This window comes from Cottoperca gobio, chromosome 1 (genome assembly GCF_900634415.1).
Source record: "Cottoperca gobio chromosome 1, fCotGob3.1, whole genome shotgun sequence".
Classification (NCBI taxonomy): domain Eukaryota; kingdom Metazoa; phylum Chordata; class Actinopteri; order Perciformes; family Bovichtidae; genus Cottoperca; species Cottoperca gobio.
Genome location: NC_041355.1, coordinates 11249198 through 11268217, shown reverse-complemented (window position 1 = coordinate 11268217; position 19020 = coordinate 11249198). Strand labels below are relative to the sequence as shown.

At 42.0% G+C, this 19020-nt stretch overlaps 1 protein-coding gene across 1 annotated transcript; it reads right to left on the bottom strand.

The window, feature by feature from the left end:
* Positions 1-586: 586 nt before the first annotated feature.
* On the bottom strand, positions 587-18365 carry ecpas (Ecm29 proteasome adaptor and scaffold). Its single transcript, XM_029442180.1, has 48 exons — positions 18241-18365; positions 16346-16462; positions 15818-15936; positions 15485-15634; positions 15214-15385; positions 14393-14532; positions 14012-14090; positions 13811-13930; positions 13609-13694; positions 13438-13513; positions 13292-13341; positions 13117-13183; positions 12876-12998; positions 12654-12757; positions 12135-12258; positions 11953-12033; positions 11609-11816; positions 11272-11363; positions 10927-11061; positions 10634-10805; positions 10233-10405; positions 9984-10085; positions 9752-9875; positions 8665-8810; positions 8279-8333; positions 8005-8119; positions 7834-7902; positions 7591-7708; positions 7322-7489; positions 7126-7205; positions 6890-6995; positions 6680-6727; positions 6397-6515; positions 5893-6043; positions 5718-5783; positions 5164-5253; positions 4948-5014; positions 4765-4856; positions 4592-4658; positions 4294-4491; positions 3882-4093; positions 3760-3803; positions 3463-3655; positions 3201-3345; positions 2171-2276; positions 1951-2039; positions 1795-1866; positions 587-1543 (listed from the first exon to the last, which is right to left on the bottom strand). The coding sequence occupies exons 2-48, from the start codon at positions 16457-16459 to the stop codon at positions 1404-1406; spliced, it is 5367 nt and encodes a 1788-aa protein (XP_029298040.1). The 5' UTR covers positions 16460-16462; positions 18241-18365; the 3' UTR covers positions 587-1403.
* Between the last annotated feature and the right edge of the window lie 655 nt (positions 18366-19020).

Genomic DNA, 19020 nt, shown 5'->3' with positions numbered 1-19020 from the left:
TATACATTTTAAACCCAATCATCCAGACTTTATTAGCAAACATAACATTTACTGCCAGGTTGATGGTCCACTATTTAACAGGATTGTAACTACCTAAAATATACTAGATTACTGCATACTATAATGTTGAACCCAACGACAAACCTTAAATCGATTCTGTATAAGAAATAACTCATGGATCATTTACTGTTTACTCTCACGGTAATGTCAAGCTGGGTCTTGTAATTAAGTCATAACATTTGATTGGCTGTTAAATTAACCAAAAAACTAGATCAGGTTATTGCAGCTAAGATATGATTTGTTGATTGAGAAACAAAACTAATACATGACTGTTTTGCTTTTGCAGTTTAAGTTTGGCCTTTTAAATGATTGACAGATCCCACTAAGCATGTGCAGTGAAATAAATACAGCATGGCATTTAAAAAAAACCAAACTAAGTGAAACACTTAATTATCTTTTGCTTGTTGGAAATGTGCTAAAGTCTTTCCTCTGTACCAAAAGTGAGATGAGTCGCGTCGAACCAGGAAGTGGAAAGGAGACAAATGTACACACATCAATCTGTATCAAGACAAAACAAAGCCACTTCTCCAAATAGTCAAGGTAGTTTTATTTTTTATCAGGAACAAATTCAAACAACTATAGCATCACTTTCAACATAACAGCAGTTTCTTTTTTTTTTTTTTTCTATTCTGAAGACAGTTGTGTCACTCGTTCACCTTGAACACAGGAGACAGAACATTTACAGGAGACATATCTCCAATGCCTCAGCTCTTTTACCACTACTCCGCAGCAGTGGCAAAACAGTGAGGAAGTGTCCAACACCCCTGAAAAGTGCACCTTTTGAACGAGCGTAGTCAACCTTCTGCGTTAAAGAAGGACGAGTACGACCTGCTGCTGTTCTGATATTTAATGAGTAGGCAAACTCACAACAGTAGTAAAAGTCCCCATTTTGGGGCTATAGATATACAGCATCCACAAACCCAACACAATGGTTTATATAGCATTTATTATCATTATGTTACTGTCCATTTAAATGAATGAAATAAAACTTGACACGTTACAATAATAACCTCGCCCTTCACCTCTCGTCACTGCGAGTTCAGACTCAGAGACAAACCGTGTCACTGTACTCTCTTTAAGCTTCAAGGTCAAGCTTCGTCAGCCAATAAATGTGAGTCGGTCAGTAAGTGGAGCCAGCTTCGAAGCTCACGGGTAATATGGATAAGTAATGCCATGACAATGATTTGTGAAATAAAGAATAAACTGCATCAGACAGAAGTGTGTGGTTTTTTTAAAATGATAAAGAAGTAAAAAGTAGTTGATGCTCTTTTTTAGTGACTGCATGTATCTGGCCGGCTTGGTGAGCTTGGTGCGTGTGTGCGTGTGTGTGTGTGAGTTCACGCTCATGGTTGGCTCTGGACGTGTCTACGCAGCTCCTGTGCCTTATCCCTCAGGTCAGGTCGGCTGTCTGTCTGCATCGTTGACAGGGACCGCTGCAGCTGCTCCCGGCTCTTCACAGACACACAGTCCCACTGCTCGCTCTCTGTTATCATCACACAGGCACAAGAGTATTTTCATCGGTGGCACTTGGACTCACGGTAGTAAAAAAAGACACGACGTGTAAATCCGTGAGAACGGATTTGTAATCCATTGTTTATATAAGTTAATATGACCTTACTGTACTTTGTGGCAGAAGAGAAAGCCTAACCCCTGAAGAAAACTATGCTCACCTTTTTAAATCACAACAGAAGAGCGATACGCTTTACGGCGATCTGAGTAGCAGTAAAAACTTACCTCCAGTTCTCTTTACGATCAGATCCACCACTGACAAGGCCTCTGTCCTCACTGAGGAATAACTTTTGTTTTCTGGAACAACAACACAAACATAGTTGAATACGCCTGAAGTTCATCACTAAGATACGAGCCGAGCTGAAATGGTGAGGCCCTTACCTAAAGGGTAAGTGAGCGCAGCACAGGCCTCTGTGAGGATCTGGGACAACGCATTGAAGTCTTCACTTCCCTTCTCAAGCAGCAATAACCTACAGAGAAAAACACCACATGTAGTCACTTTAATTACAAATGTTCATCGTGAGCACACTTTGATCCGCTCGATGAGTTCCACGTTCATTTCAAAGAACAAACTAGAAACAAATGTTTGTTTGGTCCTTACCCCTTGAAGTATGCCTTCATGGACTGCAGAACACCAAGCTGGACTTTCCAGGTGCTTAGCTTGAGCTTCTCGCACATTAGACTGCACACCTCCAGCTGGAAACGAGCTACAGACAAGACACAATGTTCAGCACATTATTGAATTACTCTATAATAACACCGACGATGTAATCGAGTCTCTGGTTGTTAAGAAATATTTGCTTGCTGTCGGAGTAGTATAGTGCAGCTTATATTTAATCTCAGTCCTATTTAGTGGATAACACACACACACACACACACACACACACACACACACACACACACACACACACACACACACACACACACACACACACACACACACACACACACACACACACACACACACACACACACACACACACACACACACACACACACACACACACGTCTACCAAATTATGGATATTCTTATATAACATGTAAATCAATACATACACATATAAAATGGGTAATAAAATAGATACTGGGGAGAATGATAAGTCATAATCATAAACAATGGCAACATGTCTGAGTGAAGACAAATATGTATTTTATCTCAGACAAACCAAACATATTGTTTGAGACTTAAAACTCGCTGGGTAACCTAAAAAACAAAAGCAAAATCAAACTAGCGCCGACTGCAAAATGTCTGTAAAGGTCAGATCAGTTGATCCATCCATCCCTATCGGGGGCAGGCAGAAATAATAGTTTGGATCTGATTCTGTACGTCGGTGCCGTGAGGACCATCACAACTTGGGGTGGGGTCAAGGTTCAAAAGCAGCAGGTGTGGTCTGCCACATGAGCAGCGACTGGGTGAGAGTCAAAAGTCCAGCTCAACTTCAGAAAGACGATTTAAAGCCTCAAACCTTGTTGCATAATATTGTTGTTGGAATGTTAATTATTGTTCAGGATGTCTAGGTTTCCCAATACAGAATGTCAAACAAGTGTGCGGCTTGGAAAATGTGGTTTAGAGTTTGTTTTGATTGGACACTTGTTATATCTGAGCAGAGGTCCAGTCGTGTCTAACTTACCCTGAGTCTCAGGGTTTCTGGGCCAAGCCTTTCCAAGAGTCTCAAAAGCACAGAGCAGAGCTTCTGTCTGCAGCTCCTTCTCCTTCACATCTCTATCATCATCCTCCAGTGACCTCCGCGATGCACCGCCGCTCTCTGGGCAGTTCTGTTGGGAATCGGGATGATGGATCGAACACAGTTAAACAGGATTCTTAAAAATTCTTCCAATATGGGGCTATAATAAACAAAACAGGCGTCATCAGAGGAGTAGATGTGATTTAACCTTCTTGATTAGAGGGAAAAGAATCTCCGCCATGTCGCTGAAGCGGTCCTCCTGGGTGCTGTGGAGCACGTCTCCGGCGCAGCGCAGAGCAGCCATTTTGTAGACTACGCTCTCCTTACGACATTCCTTCAACACAACCTCCAGCACCTCGGAGATAGTGGGTTGGCCTGTGCACGGCTTCTTCAGCTCCATGCTGAAAGCCATAGAAACAATAGAAGCAATTAAGTATAACTTTTTTGTAAAAAAAACCCGGCATTTAATAGAAAAAGAAAAGAAAAGTTCTGCAAGGAGTCTCACCTGCATTTGGAGACTACTGATCCGATTGCTTTCAACAGCTCCTCCTGAAACAAATGAATCCAAAAGTTTTTAACAATTTATTCCCAACTTGTTGGTTGTGCTGTTGTATCATCAGCTGTTACCTTGCCGGTCCATGTGCGTCCAGTTAGTCCCTGCATTAAAGCGGTTAGCACCATGCCAAGGTGGGGTGCCACCAATGAGCCCGTCTGTTCCTTGGCAACGGTGGCCATGGCAGCCGCACCCTGAGCCTTCATCTTCCAGGACTGGGACTGAAGTGCCTTCTGGGTGATAGCGATCAGCTCCGTCATGTAGAGTCGGATGCCTCCGAAGCTTCCTAGAATGACAGAACATTTGTTTGGGAAAAAATTAAAAGCTTAAATCAATGACAAAATACAGATTTAAAAAAAAAATTTTTTTATGTATACTAATATTCCAAAATTCTATACTCCTATATCCAAGTATTTTGTCAATTGTTTCGTCTGAACATTAATTGTATAAAAAAAAGAAACTATATAATGTTTGCATGTTTCTGACCTGGGACATTCTCCTGCCACACCTCAGCCCACAGCGTGGCATCATGGCTCTCTCCTTTCTCCTCATCAGGACCTGGCGCCTGATGCATACCCAGGAAGGCCAGCGGCAGAGCCACTCCTGCATGTGCCTTCAGCACATCAGGACTGTAGTGGCTGATGGCGTGCAAGGTCAACGCACTTGATGACTTGTACACTAGCTCTGGGATTGAGAGAGAGTAGAAGAGAGCAGAGTAAAGAAGTCGCCGTTTGGTTTAATGCACGTATATTTTGAGAACAAAAAAGATTTTCTGTCGTCTTACCTTCTTTCTCCAAGTACCAGTTGTTGAGCTTCAGTAGTAGTTTCTCTACACTGCCATCTTTTGCAGTCTGATGGTAAAAACAAGCACAACAACCCATGCTTATCGAGTCACCGAGAACAACCTCTGGTGTAATTAATATAATAATAAGGTTGCTTAACACAAGTGTAGCTTACCCTGACTAGGTGTCCCAAAGCAAAGGCAAATGCTTTCTGAACTACACTGCTTCTGTCATGGATACCATTCAACAGGGCACTCATCAGTTTACCTGGAAACAAAACAAATATACATTTCTCATTAGTTCACTTGCACAAAACGGCAAACTCATTACAGAACAGACGAGCCGACTTGTGCTTTACCCGAGTATGGGGTGAGGTCCTGGGGGCACTGCACTGAGAGTGAAACAATTACACTCGCACAGCCACCCTGTGCCGGAAACAGAGACAACCATGAACAGGCTGATACAGTGCATGTATAAGCCAACAGTCAAGAAGCAGGTGGATTTTAAATTATTAAAAAGCATCAACCATTTACAGAAAATCTGGGAATAAATGACGAGAGAAGTGTGCGTCTACCTTGGTGCCCAAGCCTACTCCACTCTTGAGCAGCTCACAGAGCCTGGGAACCAGCTCTCCCAGCACGGAAACATCCAGGTGCTGCAGACACTGAGCACAGGGACACACAAGACGGATCATTACAAAAACAGATCTCATTGGCTTTTGTCTCGTTTCGTCAAGTAGGAATCTGGCTTGGGTGTAAGACCCTAAAAGTCAAAGGGAATTGGCAACTGAAGTTCAACTAACTATTTATGATGTGGATTATGACGGGAATCGAGAAGCAGATCCAAAGGAGTTGTACGGTCATGTTATTCTTACATGTAGTTAGAATAGCTTTAGTGCCACACCTTCGGCTAAGAAAGCCTAAATGAAACGTGTGCTGAACAAACATTCTCTCATTTCACGTACACTGTGTTCACTCAGATATAATAACACAGTTGACTCACTCAGTGGAAACCTGTGTTGGCCTACCTTCCACACATCGAATTGACCAGGACTTGATATAAAGAATCGGACGATTAAGCAGAATCGATAATGACATTGGTATCAATAATTATGAGGTTTTCTCTTACCATGTTAACGGTCTCCATCATTGGCGAGGACTTGGCAGCACTCAGCCTGGCCGCGTCCATGGCACTCTAGAGAGGAGAACACAAATCATGACAATGTGGAGTCTAACCTGTGATAAAACTTACAGGCTGTGGTTACCGTACTTTGGGTGAAGACGCAGTAAACGACTGAGGTTACCTTTTCTTGCTCTGTGGCTCTGAGACTGAGGTAGTTGAGGACCTGAGGCTCCAGGGTGCTGAGAGCCTCCAGCAGAGCCGGGATCAGCCGGGCAGCATGAGGCTTTAGTCTGGCACCGGCCGTCTTACTAATCTTCACCAGGGTCTGGATGCTGGTAGGATGTATAACAGACTGGTTTAGAGAGAACAAGGCAGACAATGCAATGGCACAAAATCAAAACATGCTAATGTGGAGACAAACAAAAAAGCCGTATTGCTCCACATCATGACATGTTAGAAAACTCTTGTTGCCTTGGTGCCTTTTATGAACCAAAAAAAACAACTTTCAACATGTTTTAAACTGTTTAAAAAAATGTAAAACTTCCCCAGATGGCCTTCGACCCCAACTTCTAAAATGTTAGTTTTGTATTTGACTGATATACACCATAAGTTGCATCAACATAAGCAACATCTGAGCATGGGGACACAGGAAAACCAAGAGCACATTTATGGAGGGAGACGTTACCTGAGTGAGCGGACCTCTGAGACATTGCTAATGATGCCTTTTTCCAGAAGTGTGGGTAACATCACCGCAACAGTTCTCTGGGCTGCAGAGCCTGTAGACTCACACATACGAGTACACGCCTGGACAGAGAGGAAGACAGACACTTAACAACACAATAACAAAGATATACACATACACACACAATAACAAAGATATACACACACACACACACACACACACTCACAATAACAAAGATAGATATACACACACACACACAGGCCCATATCGTGACAAACAGCTTTACCTTACTGAGAGTCTTCAGTGTGAGGTCTGCTGCTTTCCTCACAGATTCCTGAAATGCAAAATGACACATTATAAAATAATGAAAGAACTAAACTTGTATTGTGTTTATAGTTATTCTGCAGTGTGCGTCAGGTCTACCCCACATGACAGCTATTAACGAGTTCCATCGGTTGGTGAATTAAAACATCGAGTGCGATCATTCCCTGCTCACCTTGATGTCATCAAGGACTCTGAACAGTGTCTCCCACATTTCTGCCAGGTGATCAATGAGGTCATCAGCTTGACGGCCACGAATCAGGTCATTCAGGGCGAGGCAGCTGGAAGGAAAATAAATTCATTATAAGCTGATTTTTACATCGTATGCTTTTATACCTTCAAACTACAATATTAATATGTAAAATACTGGAAATCAATCATATATATATATATTTTTTTTTTTTATTGTACCTGGACTCGCGCACTCTCCAGGTGTTACTGGTCAAGTTGGATATTACATCCTGCAGAATCTCCTGAAGATACTTATCCACCTGAAACACATCAGAACAAACCGACATGCTCACATTATTTCTGATGATGATAGTCTCTTACATCCATTTGTTTGTACATGCATGAGTGTGTATGTTGCACAAGACTAAACTCCTACCAGGGTCTTATCGGTGACCAAGGCGTCCCAGATGCTGGTCATGGCCTGACGAATGCTCAGGTTGGGGTCAAACTGGTAGCGGTACAGGCGGGGCACAATCTGGGGCAGGAATGGTGCCAGTTGCTCGCCGGCCTTGGATGCGATCATGTGGAAACCAAAAGCTGCTCCCTGAAAAGGAGGAGAGGTCCGGTGGAAGGAAGGGTTACAACTCCAGATAGTTAGGAAAAAGTGGCACATGTGGGGCACGGGAAAGAGGATGAGGAGGATACCTTGCGGGAGTTCCACATGGCATGATGATTGGCCAGGTTCATGAACTTGTAGACGAGATCTGGTTGGTTCAGGTCGCTGGCCAATGAGCAGAGCTCCTTGTATGTGGTCAGGCCGTGACTGCCATCAATACAAGAGGGAGAAGACGGTCAATTTCACAGAAAACCCACGCACATCTCTACCCGTTTCATTACTTTTGGAAAGCAGAAAAGGTCTAATATTTGTGGACATACAGAATCACTTACCCATCAGGTGTTTTCCCCAAACCTTCTCCTTGGAACACCTCTGTATCTTCTGAAACAGCATGTTTCACTCTGTGTGCAAAGATAAATAAGTCCTTAATTGTTGAAAGGACACAACCATCCCGTGATTCTCTCTAGTTTCATTCCTTCTTCTTCGCTTAACCATCCACTCACCTTTTGCCAGTCATGAGTGTTTCCACCAGGGTGGACACCAGTTCCTGCTGGTCGAGCTCTCCTCCCATCTCATAGACGAGGCCCAGGCCTTTAGACGCCACATCTTGACTCAAATCTAGATGAAAAGAAAGAAAAAGGAGGGACGGATGAAGAATTAGGAAGGACAGAGAGCATGGGGTGATGGTTTGTGTTGTAATGTTGCACAGGTACATAAAAAACAACACTGTAAGTAACGAACAGATCAACAGCCAGGTTAGAGAGAAGTCTTTCTCACCATCAGGGTCTGAGAGAACAGAGATGAACGCCACCTGAATCTCCTTCAAATGGGACTGTTGGAGTAAAAGCACAATTATTTGTATTACAAACCAAAAGGGATTTCACATGCCGACTGAATGTGCTACACAAACTCAATACATAAACCAGCCCTAACAATTGTTGTTGAAAATGTGTTTTTCTTTCTGCTTCAAAACAAATGTAAAGGGAAAGTACAAATATTTAAAATCACAAAGACAAAAACTATTTTACTCCAGTCACTGTACAAGGCCTGCGAAAACAGCTGCTGTTCAAGTGATCAGTCTCCTGTTTATTAGAGTTCCTACTTTGACTCTAAAGAGAATCAGGGCCACAGTTCAGAGGTATATAGCTGTGCAATACACTCACCGTGATTTCCTTGTGTTGGCCGAGTTTCTTGACCATGGAAAGCAGCCATATGCAGGCTGCCTGTCGGACGTGGGGGTTTTGGCTGGGTATATACCTGGCCAGGATGGACTTGAGGACCCAAGGAACCACATCATTAGCTTTCGCATCTAACGGAGAAAGGAAGAGCGTGGAAATGTTGAGGGAGAAGCATTCGTACGTTTCCTCTAGGATGTTGTTCAGCAGCATCGGAGTGAATATCAATAGGTAATTTAAAAAAAACTTTTTTTTCTTGATCTCCGGTAACGTAATCCTATCCTCCATCCTCTGCCCCGTTTATCAATCTGCCTCAGGAGAAAATGCTGCACTCCTACTGATGCTTATTTGGTTGTCATGACTTTGCAAGTAATCGTCTTCCGGTCACTATTCCAGTTTCTCATCCTCAAAAGTGGCGAAAGAGCGGACGACCATTCGTTTGTGTGAAGTGGAGTCGTGCGATTGCGACTTCATGACATTGCATCCGTACGTTAGTAGCAATGCTGAGCTGCTGGACAGAAACGGTGTCATTCATCATCACTGTGACAACCACTGTCACTATGCAAGAGACTGTCTGACAAATCTGACCACTTGAAAATTTCAATGTGGTCCACCCTATACTTGAATACCAAATCTATCACATTTGTGTGAACATAGCTTAAGAAATTACCTAATCCATTAGTACTTATGATGCAGGTCTGTTTTACTCCAAAATGTACAAACCTACAGTTCCAGTCAAACGTTTGCACACACCTTCTCATTCACATTTGAAAGAGGTGGTGACTCCAAACCTTTGACTGGTACTATATACAAAAAGTACAATTTTATTTATATTATATAGCCAATATCACAAATAACAAACTTGGCACAAGGGGCTCGACAATTTGAAATGCATACGACACTCTCTGCCCTCAAACTTTCTGTTCAGATAAGGAAAAAAAAAAGAGGAAGAAACCTCAAGAAGAGCAACTGAGGAGGTGTCCCTCTCCCTGGTCAGACAGACATGTAATAGAGGTCGTGTGTAGAGAATACACCAACATAGCAAAATTCAACTACTACAACTGAAAGTACTTACTTTGTGGCGGGCTGTATTGTTCCTCGGTGCAGGTCCATGGGTCTCTGGCAGCTCCAGAGCTGGTGCCTATTGCAACACTGGTTATAGCCTCTCCCACTGTAAACTGCAGCTCCACCTGTTTGGCCTTAAGAAAAAGAAAAATGTGAGAGATGTATCCACTGACTTTGTTGTGGTCTCTGGAAAGCCCTGCATTACTATTGTTAATTGTACCGTCAGTCAGTATGTTCCATACCTCTACAGAGTCCATGAGACCCTGCAGCAGCTTCTTTTGGTGAGGGAAGTCTCCGTCTCCCACAGGTAGGTACCCCAAGGTCTGGATTGATCGCTCCTTCATCTGGACCACGTGCATGGACGGACACAAACAAGATAATTAAGGTAAAGATAATACGAGTCAAATATTTTAGTTACGATCTGATGAATACACACATGCATACTGGTTGCCACTTGAGTAACCACTTCATTTTGGGTAGTCCCTGGTTACCTTTGTGCTCTCCTTGCCAGAGGGGATGCGAGCCAGCAGGTTTTCCAAGGCTGACAGTTTGGTAAAGCCCGGCCCATCTGCAGGGATCAGCAGGGCGCCATTACGGCCAATTTCTCCCAGAGCTGTACACGCCGCCACAGCCAGCAGCGCACTACTGCTGTCCAGGAAGGAACCTGGATGGACACACACACACACACACACACAAGTGGATTTAAATATATAGACAAACTTTTGTCACAAATGATATGAAAATCAATGTTTAAGTGCAAAAAAACAAAACACATCTCATCACAATCCAGGCAAAAATAAAAATGGCATTTTAACATCAACCTATTGCAACAGCTGTTATAGTCACTAAATGAAGCCTACACTGGAGGAAATGGTTAAAAAAAACAACATACCAATTGTCTTGGTGGCCATGGCAACAAGTTCATCATCTCCTTGGGAGGTGATGCACATTTGTTGCTCCATGTTGTACGTAGAGTCCCCAGAGGTGACAGCTTTCTTCTTGCTCATGTACCTTCCCACCATGTAGCCGAGAGCCAAGATGGAGCCGTGCTGAGTCTCAGGACTCTGTGGTTCAACAAAACCAATTAACATTCACACAAAGACAAAGTACACACTTTTAAAATGTAAGAAAAAAAAAAAAAAAAAAAAAAACGTTCACGTGCGCCAGAGAGACAAATTGACATACATGGTTGTCTTTGGTGATTTTGAGCAGGTTGTGCACAGCCGTCTGCAGCTCGTTGCCAGTCATGGTGGAAACCACCACAGCATACAGCTGGGCTGCGAGCTCTCTCATGTCCTCCTTGTTTGTGTTCATCAGACTCTGGGGGAGAAAACATCTGTTATAGCTGAAAACACCGACGGTGGACAAACGTGAATTAGGCTTTACACGATCACAGGACAGCTGATTGCACTGATTGTTCAGTGGTGCTGATATTTGTCTCACTCATGAATTAGAGCAGAATAAATCTCAATGTAGAATTGTCTCCATTCTTCATCTAGGATAGACACAGAAATACAATTAAATACTCACTTTAATCCAGTCAATTTTATCAATAAATCTGGGAGCCAGTTTCTCAGGGCAGACAGAGACCACCTCCAGTAGACAGTACATAACTGGGATTCCTGTTGGGATTAAATAATGAACGTGCCATAAATACACATGATAATTCTTGTGTTTTTCACAATACTGCACCATACAGATGAAGACGTAAAGATCTTAACTCAAGACCCGATTCTGACTCATATAAGCTACGTGTAATACTTAAAGATCATCTTAAATGTTCTATGAAGCCCATAATAACAATGGAGACCCGACTTGATCCTGCAGAATAATAACCCTAAGGACAGAGCAGGTTAACTTCTCTCACCCCCGACAGCAGACAGCAGCTGCTGCAGCAGATCCATGTAGATATAAACAGGGTTTGCCTCAGAACCCTTTGACTGAGACTCGGAGGACAACAGTCTGTGGACGTAGCATCCGATGGCTGGTGCATCATCCTGCATGTCTGCCGGGCGAGTGGACATGGGCTTGACCCCGGCACTGTGCGCTAAACACATCCTCAGGTAGAGCACAATCTGGGAAGACAGCATTTTTGAAATTATTATTATTATTATTATTATTATTATTATTATTATTATGCATCTGCAGCAAAAAGCTCATCCCATGTCACAATATATGGATTTCAAAGGCTGATCACAGATTGATATTTACCTCCCCAAACGCAGATGGGTTGAAAGGAATAGTGTAGGTTCCAACAGTGTACTTGGCTGGAGTCTTGATCCTCTGAGCCGCCTGATCGTGACCAGGTAAAACAAAAAGGAGATTAATTATTTATTTTAGCAGTAATGGATGCATCATCTCCAAGAGAATGAACATTTGGCAAAGAGCCTCACCTTCTCCTGGACATAGGCCACCATGTCAGGAAAAGAGGGCATTGGCTTTGGTCCCTCCTTCTCCGAGCTCTTGGTAGTAAAAGCTCTCAGCACCTTCTTGGCTTCCGCAGATACCTCCTCCCTCCTAACACACGAACAACAGCTCCTTTTATGTTCTGCACCACTCAGTGAAGTAAAAGCATTCACACCCTCATTTTAGCACTAACCATCTCCCATCTTATTTGTGTTCTAGTGTGTATTAGGGCTGTACTGCATGCCATTTTTTGAGGTTTTCGAACGAAGCTTTGAATGTCTTTTGTCAATTAATGACGTCATCACCCAACACTTTTGTTATTGTGGTTGTATAAATGTGATTCATGGTGCCGTTAGATTGCTGCTGACCGGCCTGTTGATATAGGTGAGTGCCTGTCTTTGTGTGAGGTGTTGGGAGAGTAAACTGGTTTTTGACCACAGTGTAAATGTGTATTGGTGTTGCGACTAATTTTCCATTATGTAGAAGTTCTGTGTTTTGGGACTTACGGGTCTCCAGCTGCCAGGAGCAGCAGGTATCTTGATGGCACGTGATCAGGAGCAAACACTATGCTGGCAAACTTCATGGCCACCTGGCGAACTTGCACCTCCGGCTGCAACGAAAAGAATAAATAGAGAGTTCTTGATTTGCCTCATACCTACTTATTAAACTAGTCAACATTAATGTTTCTTTACAAACTAAATAGCTTGTTTTTCTCCGCATAGACTCACCTTTCCAATGTATGCAGCCACCAGGGCCTCCATTAGGTTCAGCAGTGCCCCCTGTAGGTTGGCATAAGCTCCAACCATCATAGACAAAGCTTCCTGGATGGCCAGACGTACATCAGCCTCCTCCTAATGATGACACAAGATTTAGGAAATATCAATATCAGATACATCAGTGTGCTTTTCTTAGAATAGACACTAAGGAAATAAACTCTGTGTTCAGATATTCGAGAGATCCTTCACCTACCTTGCACATGGACTCAAAAAACTGCTGTACCAGTGCAATATCCTTTGTGAACAGCTGTGGCATGCGGCTAGAGGAGAGGACATAAAATGTACATTTTAATTTTAAAATCCCACACAAGATGTCAATGTGTAAGGAAAAAAAAAAAGGGGGGGGGGGGAGTAATTTCATTATATACCTTGAAAGCTTTCCAACAGCAGAGTAAGCAACACATAGTAACTTAGGATCCTGCGAGGACAAATGTTGTTTAGTAGGTATATAATCAAATGAAACAGTAAATGCAGACAGTGAAGTTTAAATGTGCCATGTCATTTGTAGTTTTACCTCCTTGTATTCATTGATGAGCTTGGTGAGACCATTAAGCAGCATTAGTCCCAGAGGTTTATTAGTATCAGGACATCTGAAAAACATAAAAAGTCCAAATATTATTTTTCAAATGCAAAAAGAAAAACACACCTTTTTTGTGACTGTATCTGGAAAGATAACACTTCTTACACCACGCAGATGTGATGAACAAACTGCAAGGTTAGAGACAGCAGTTTGTTGTTGGTGTTGGCTCCAAACAGACCATCATACACAACCTACAGAGGAAAGGAAACAAATGATTGCACCAATGACCATTTCTGTGAACCACCAGATTTGATTTGCAAAATTTAGAATGCACAAATGTAAACCAAGGCTTGGACAAAGAGCTGACCTGGATGTTAGCCGGAAAGCACTCCGCGGCTAGGCGTGAGCGTAGAAGATGCGGCAGGATCTTCAGTTTGACTCTTGTGCTTACTGGCTCGTGTTTCAGCTCTTGCTTCAAATTGCCTCCCTAGTGCACATACACAAACAGTATTATACAATATACTTAATATTCAGGTTAAGTTTGAAAGGTAAATGTCAATTTACAAACCTTTGATTTAAGAGGAACATCCCCCAGATACACCTTGTACATCTTGTTGATAATTAGAGGATTGTTCCAATCAACGATGCTGGAAGATAACAGAACACGCACACAACCAATGATATCAACAAAAGTTTGTACTTTCAGTATTTCTTCTGATGGATTTAGATGACAGCCTGTCAAATCTCTTAAATTTAGCCTGAAGAAAAAATTGTATTGGCAAATAATCAATCATTCACAGAATGTCAATTTGAAGCACAACGGGTATACCTAATCATTTGATAACACATTGTATCATTTACTGAGTGATATGAAAGATTACAGAGAGGATGACTTGATCATCTGTAAACACACATGTGAACCAGAGATGATTCACGCTCCTTCGCCTACCTCTGCTTGCTCTTCAGCTCCAGATCAGCTGCAGTGGCCACACCGTGTCGGGTGTCGCTGGACGCCACCACCAGGTGCACCACTGTCTCCACCTCTGGGACTTGCCTTGCCTCCATGAACTTCACTATGCCCAACTTACACTGTTGAAACAAAATACAGGATGAAGGTATAAAATAAAAAATTAATTAAATATCTATTATCGGATAGCTTTTTGGATTGAGCTGTATTTAAAAAAACCTGTGTTCAAATTCAAGAGATATTTCATTTTGAACGGAGTGATTCAAGGTTTGTCAAGAAAGCATACACACAATGAAATGGAAGTCAGATTTCCCACTGCCAGTTGGATTGTGGCTCTCAGAAGTGAACAGTTGCACACCTGTGGAAAAGATAACTTACTCACTAATGAAGAAGATGAAATCTGTAAACTACGGCAACCTTTTATCAACTACATGGAGAATCTCCTCTCGCATGATTGAATGATCTCACACGCTTTTGTTTGTGTACTTCTCTTTATTGTTTTACTTAGTCTTAATAGTTACATTTTTATTTTAATTGGTACACCTTCAATTTATTTTATTGTCTGTTCATTTATTTTTGAGCATTTTTCTACTGGTCAGTGTGGCTACGGGCTTTACTATTTAACAAACTAAATAAAATACTCAAAAAAACTACAATTACCACCTCGTGGTTGTACCTCCAAATTATAATCAGTTCATCAATAAGTCCAAGAGGACATTTGTGCCAAATTAGACGAGAATGGGACGCATGTACGTGCAACCAAAAATATAGCCACTACTCGTCCTCCAGCCCAGTTATTGTACCTGCTCTAGCTGCTCAGCGCTCCACTGGGCCTCTCCAATCACCCTCTTGGCAGCATAGACACTCATCCCAGGGGGAGGCTGGGGGAGACCCTGGCCACCTGCAGCCCCCTCTGCAGGACTTCCCTGGGCGGAGGAGGGAGCCGGGCGAGTCGGTGATTCATTCAGCACAAACCTAGGAGGAGCCGGAGATATAACAAGTCAACATTCTTGTTCAAACGCTTCGGGTAGGGACGTACAACCATACAATACCCAAAGCACAGTGTTAACTCACCCATAAGGCATCAGTAAAACATCCAACATGAACTCCAGCAGCAGCTGCACCGTCTTTGGCCTCTCAGTTAAGTTAAATGGAGACGCAATCTTGGAGATGTTTGCAGGATACTTCATATGGTAAAGAGTTGGGATCAGCAGGTGCATCAGGCTAAGGGAAGAAAGAGAGACAGAAGTGAAATCACAGTCCAACAAGCAATGGATAGTCAGCCCCATTTAAACAGGACTGAGGCTTCTGGGATTCACTTTATTCAAGCGTTTCTAAAAAATAAAAAATAAATGCTTGTTTTGATTCCAATATTGTGATAAGTGTAAATATGGCCGTGCCACTCACCTGTCCTGCTGTGGCTGTGGCTTGCCTTCCATGGCAGTGAGAAGGGTGGGGGCCAGCTCGCACTGTTTTCCTACCTCCAGACGTGGGTAGCCCATTTTGATGTAGATGATGGTAAAATTCTACAAAATTCATAAATGAAACAATCAGCACTACCGTCTCAAGTTTCACAGCTCTCCTTAAACAAAATGATGTTTCCGATACTACTTAAATATTGTAATATGTATTATTGTCTATCCAAATGCTGTGCTGCTATACAATCAATATCAGTGACAATAAAATCTACCATTTCTATCATATGGTATTAAAATGTAAGGTGCTAAAACACAGATGCAGACAAGTAGATATTAGTTACTGTAACTAGTTATTAGTTAACTTACCATTAACCAATTACGTACATAAGTGCTTTTTGCTCTTTACTCTCAATAGGGATTGCGTGTTTCAAATTTCAATAATGCTTAACTCTTTGATTGTGTTATGTATATTAAACTTGTGGATTTATAAGAACTACATTTTAGTTGATATTCTTACCGTCACAAAGGAGGCGGCTGCGGGATCTTGGTACTGTACCAGCAAAGTTTCTACTGGTAGCTGAATCTTAGGTCGGCTTTTTATCCTCTTGTTCAAGTGGACCAACAACTCCATTACCTAGCAGAGGAGGAAAAGAAAATAATGTGGTGGTTTAATAAACAAATCAACAAGAAGAGAAGTTTTATGGGTTCTGAAGTCATTAGAATTTTTCAATTTATTCACATGTATACAGGACTGTCTCAGAAAATTAGAATATTGTGATAAAGTTCTTTATTTTCTGTAATGCAATTAAAAAAACAAAAATGTCATACATTCTGGATTCATTACAAATCAACTGAAATATTGCAAGCCTTTTATTATTTTAATATTGCTGATTATGGCTTACAGCTTAAGAAAACTCAAATATCCTATCTCTAAATATTAGAATATCATGAAAAAGTATACTAGTAGGGTGTTCAACGAATCACTTGAATCGTTTAATTAACTCGAAACACCTGCAAGGGTTTCCTGAGCCTTGAAAAACACTCAGCTTGGTTCAGTAAACTAAATCACAAGTATGGGGAAGACTGCTGATCTGACTGCTGTCCTGAGGACCATCATTGACACCCTCCATCAGGAGGGTAAGACACAAAAAGAAATTTCTCAAAGAGCAAGCTGTTCACAGAGTGCAGTTTCAAAGCACATCCACAAAAAGTCTGTTGGAAGGGGGAAATGTGGCAGGAAACGCTGCACAACCAAGAGAGATGACCGCAGCCTTAACAGCATTGTGAAGAAGAGTCGCTTCCAGAATTTGGGGGAGCTTCAAAGACAGTGGACTGAAGCTGGAGTCCAGGTATCAAAAGCCACTGTTCACAGACGTGTCCGGGAAATGGGCTACAATAGCCGTATTCCCATGGTCAAGCCACTTCTGAACTCAAGACAACGGAAGAAGCGTCTGACTTGGGCTATGGAAAAGAAGCACTGGACAGTTGCAGAGTGGTCCAAAGTCCTCTTTTCAGACGAAAGCAAGTTTTGTATTTCATTTGGAAGTCAAGGCGCCAGAGTCTGGAGAAAGGCTGGAGAGGAGCAAAATCCAAGTTGCTTGAAATCCAGTGTGAAGTTCCCACAGTCAGCGATGGTTTGGGGAGCCATGTCAGCTGCTGGTGTTGGTCCACTGTGTTTCATCAAGCCCAGAGTAAATGCAGCTGTGTACCAAGAGATTTTAGAGCACTACATGCTTCCGTCTGCTGAAAAGCTCTATGGAGATGAGGAATTCATTTTCCAGCATGATCTGGCACCTGCCCACAGTGCCAAAACCACCAGTAACTGGTGTACTGACCATGGCATTACTGTCCTCGATTGGCCTGCCAATTCCCCTGACCTGAACCCCATAGAGAATATGTGGGGTATTGTGAAGAAGAAGCTGAAAGACACCAGACCCAACAATGCTAATGAGCTAAAGGCTGCTATTGAAGCATCCTGGGCATCCATAACACCTCAGCAATGCCACAGGCTGATTGCCTCCATGCCACGCCGCATTGATGCAGTAATCCGTGCAAAAGGATTCCCAACCAAGTACTGAGTGCATTAATGGACATTTTCAAATGTTTGATTTTGTTTTTTTTTACTTGGTCTGAGGAACTATTCTAATTTTTTGAGATAGGATTTTTGAGTTTTCTTAAGCTGTAAGCCATAATCAGCAATATTAAAATAATAAAAGGCTTGCAATATTTCAGTTTTGTAATGAATCCAGAATGCATGACATTTGTTTTTTTAATTGCATTACAGAAAATAAAGAACTTTATCACAATATTCTAATTTTCTGAGACAGTCCTGTATGAGGTGTAGCTACAGAGCATGGACTCATGAGTCATTGTAATCTCTTAATGCACAGATAACGACAACCCTCGTCTTACTTTCTTTCGCACACCCTCCTGAACGCTGGAGAGTTTGAGGAGCACAGGGGGTAGGAACTTGGAGATAATGTCCTGTAGCTGGTCATCTGTTTCTGCATGGCCCAGGCGAAGGAACACACGTTCCAGTTGATCTGTCAAAAAAAGAATTTGTATTGAATTTATTTATTGGATAGGGATTATACAATTGAACATAGTTCCAATACAGAGCATGAAACTGATGTGCTGCATAGAGAGTTTATAGCTATTGCTAATATTCTACTCTTGTCTCTAGTTGGACTTTTACCTGTACAGTGCAATTAAAATGTGCAGCATTCAGTATTATTAAAAACCACATTACACTAAAATATGGAAATCAAATGCAAATCATACAATAAACATACCACAGTACACACACCATACACTTTGGTAACTTGCATTACAGTACAATCAGTTAAAATGGGTAGATCTTGTTTGCGTTTAGCCAGAACTTAACCTTTGTTGCAAAAGATGTTATGTCTTGAATGAATTTAGTTGGTAATGTGTTCCAGAGTTGAACACATTGATCAACTCTTATGTCAAATGTTCTGGGTGGTATTTGTCATACATACCCAGAATAAACACTAAACATAGGAAGTTAAAAGCAACATCTATACAGCTATAATTAATTTGACAACAGCTTTCCATTCAAATATGGAAGCTCAACCTATGGGGTGTAGCAAGTAGCAACCACAGCCACGATCCTTTGACTTCTGCTTGGTTGCTTTGCAGTGAACCATAATACTGTTGCCATAACATTTTTTG

Coding starts and splice junctions, on each gene's coding strand:
- ecpas (XM_029442180.1), bottom strand. CDS start 16,459: ATGGAGTTGTTGGTCCACTTGAACAAGAGGATAAAAAGCCGACCTAAG. Junction 4,492..4,591: donor CTGGTACTTGGAGAAAGAAG/GTAAGACGACAG, acceptor TCTCAATCCCAG/AGCTAGTGTACAAGTCATCA. Junction 2,277..3,200: donor CAGAAACCCTGAGACTCAGG/GTAAGTTAGACA, acceptor TCTTGTCTGTAG/CTCGTTTCCAGCTGGAGGTG.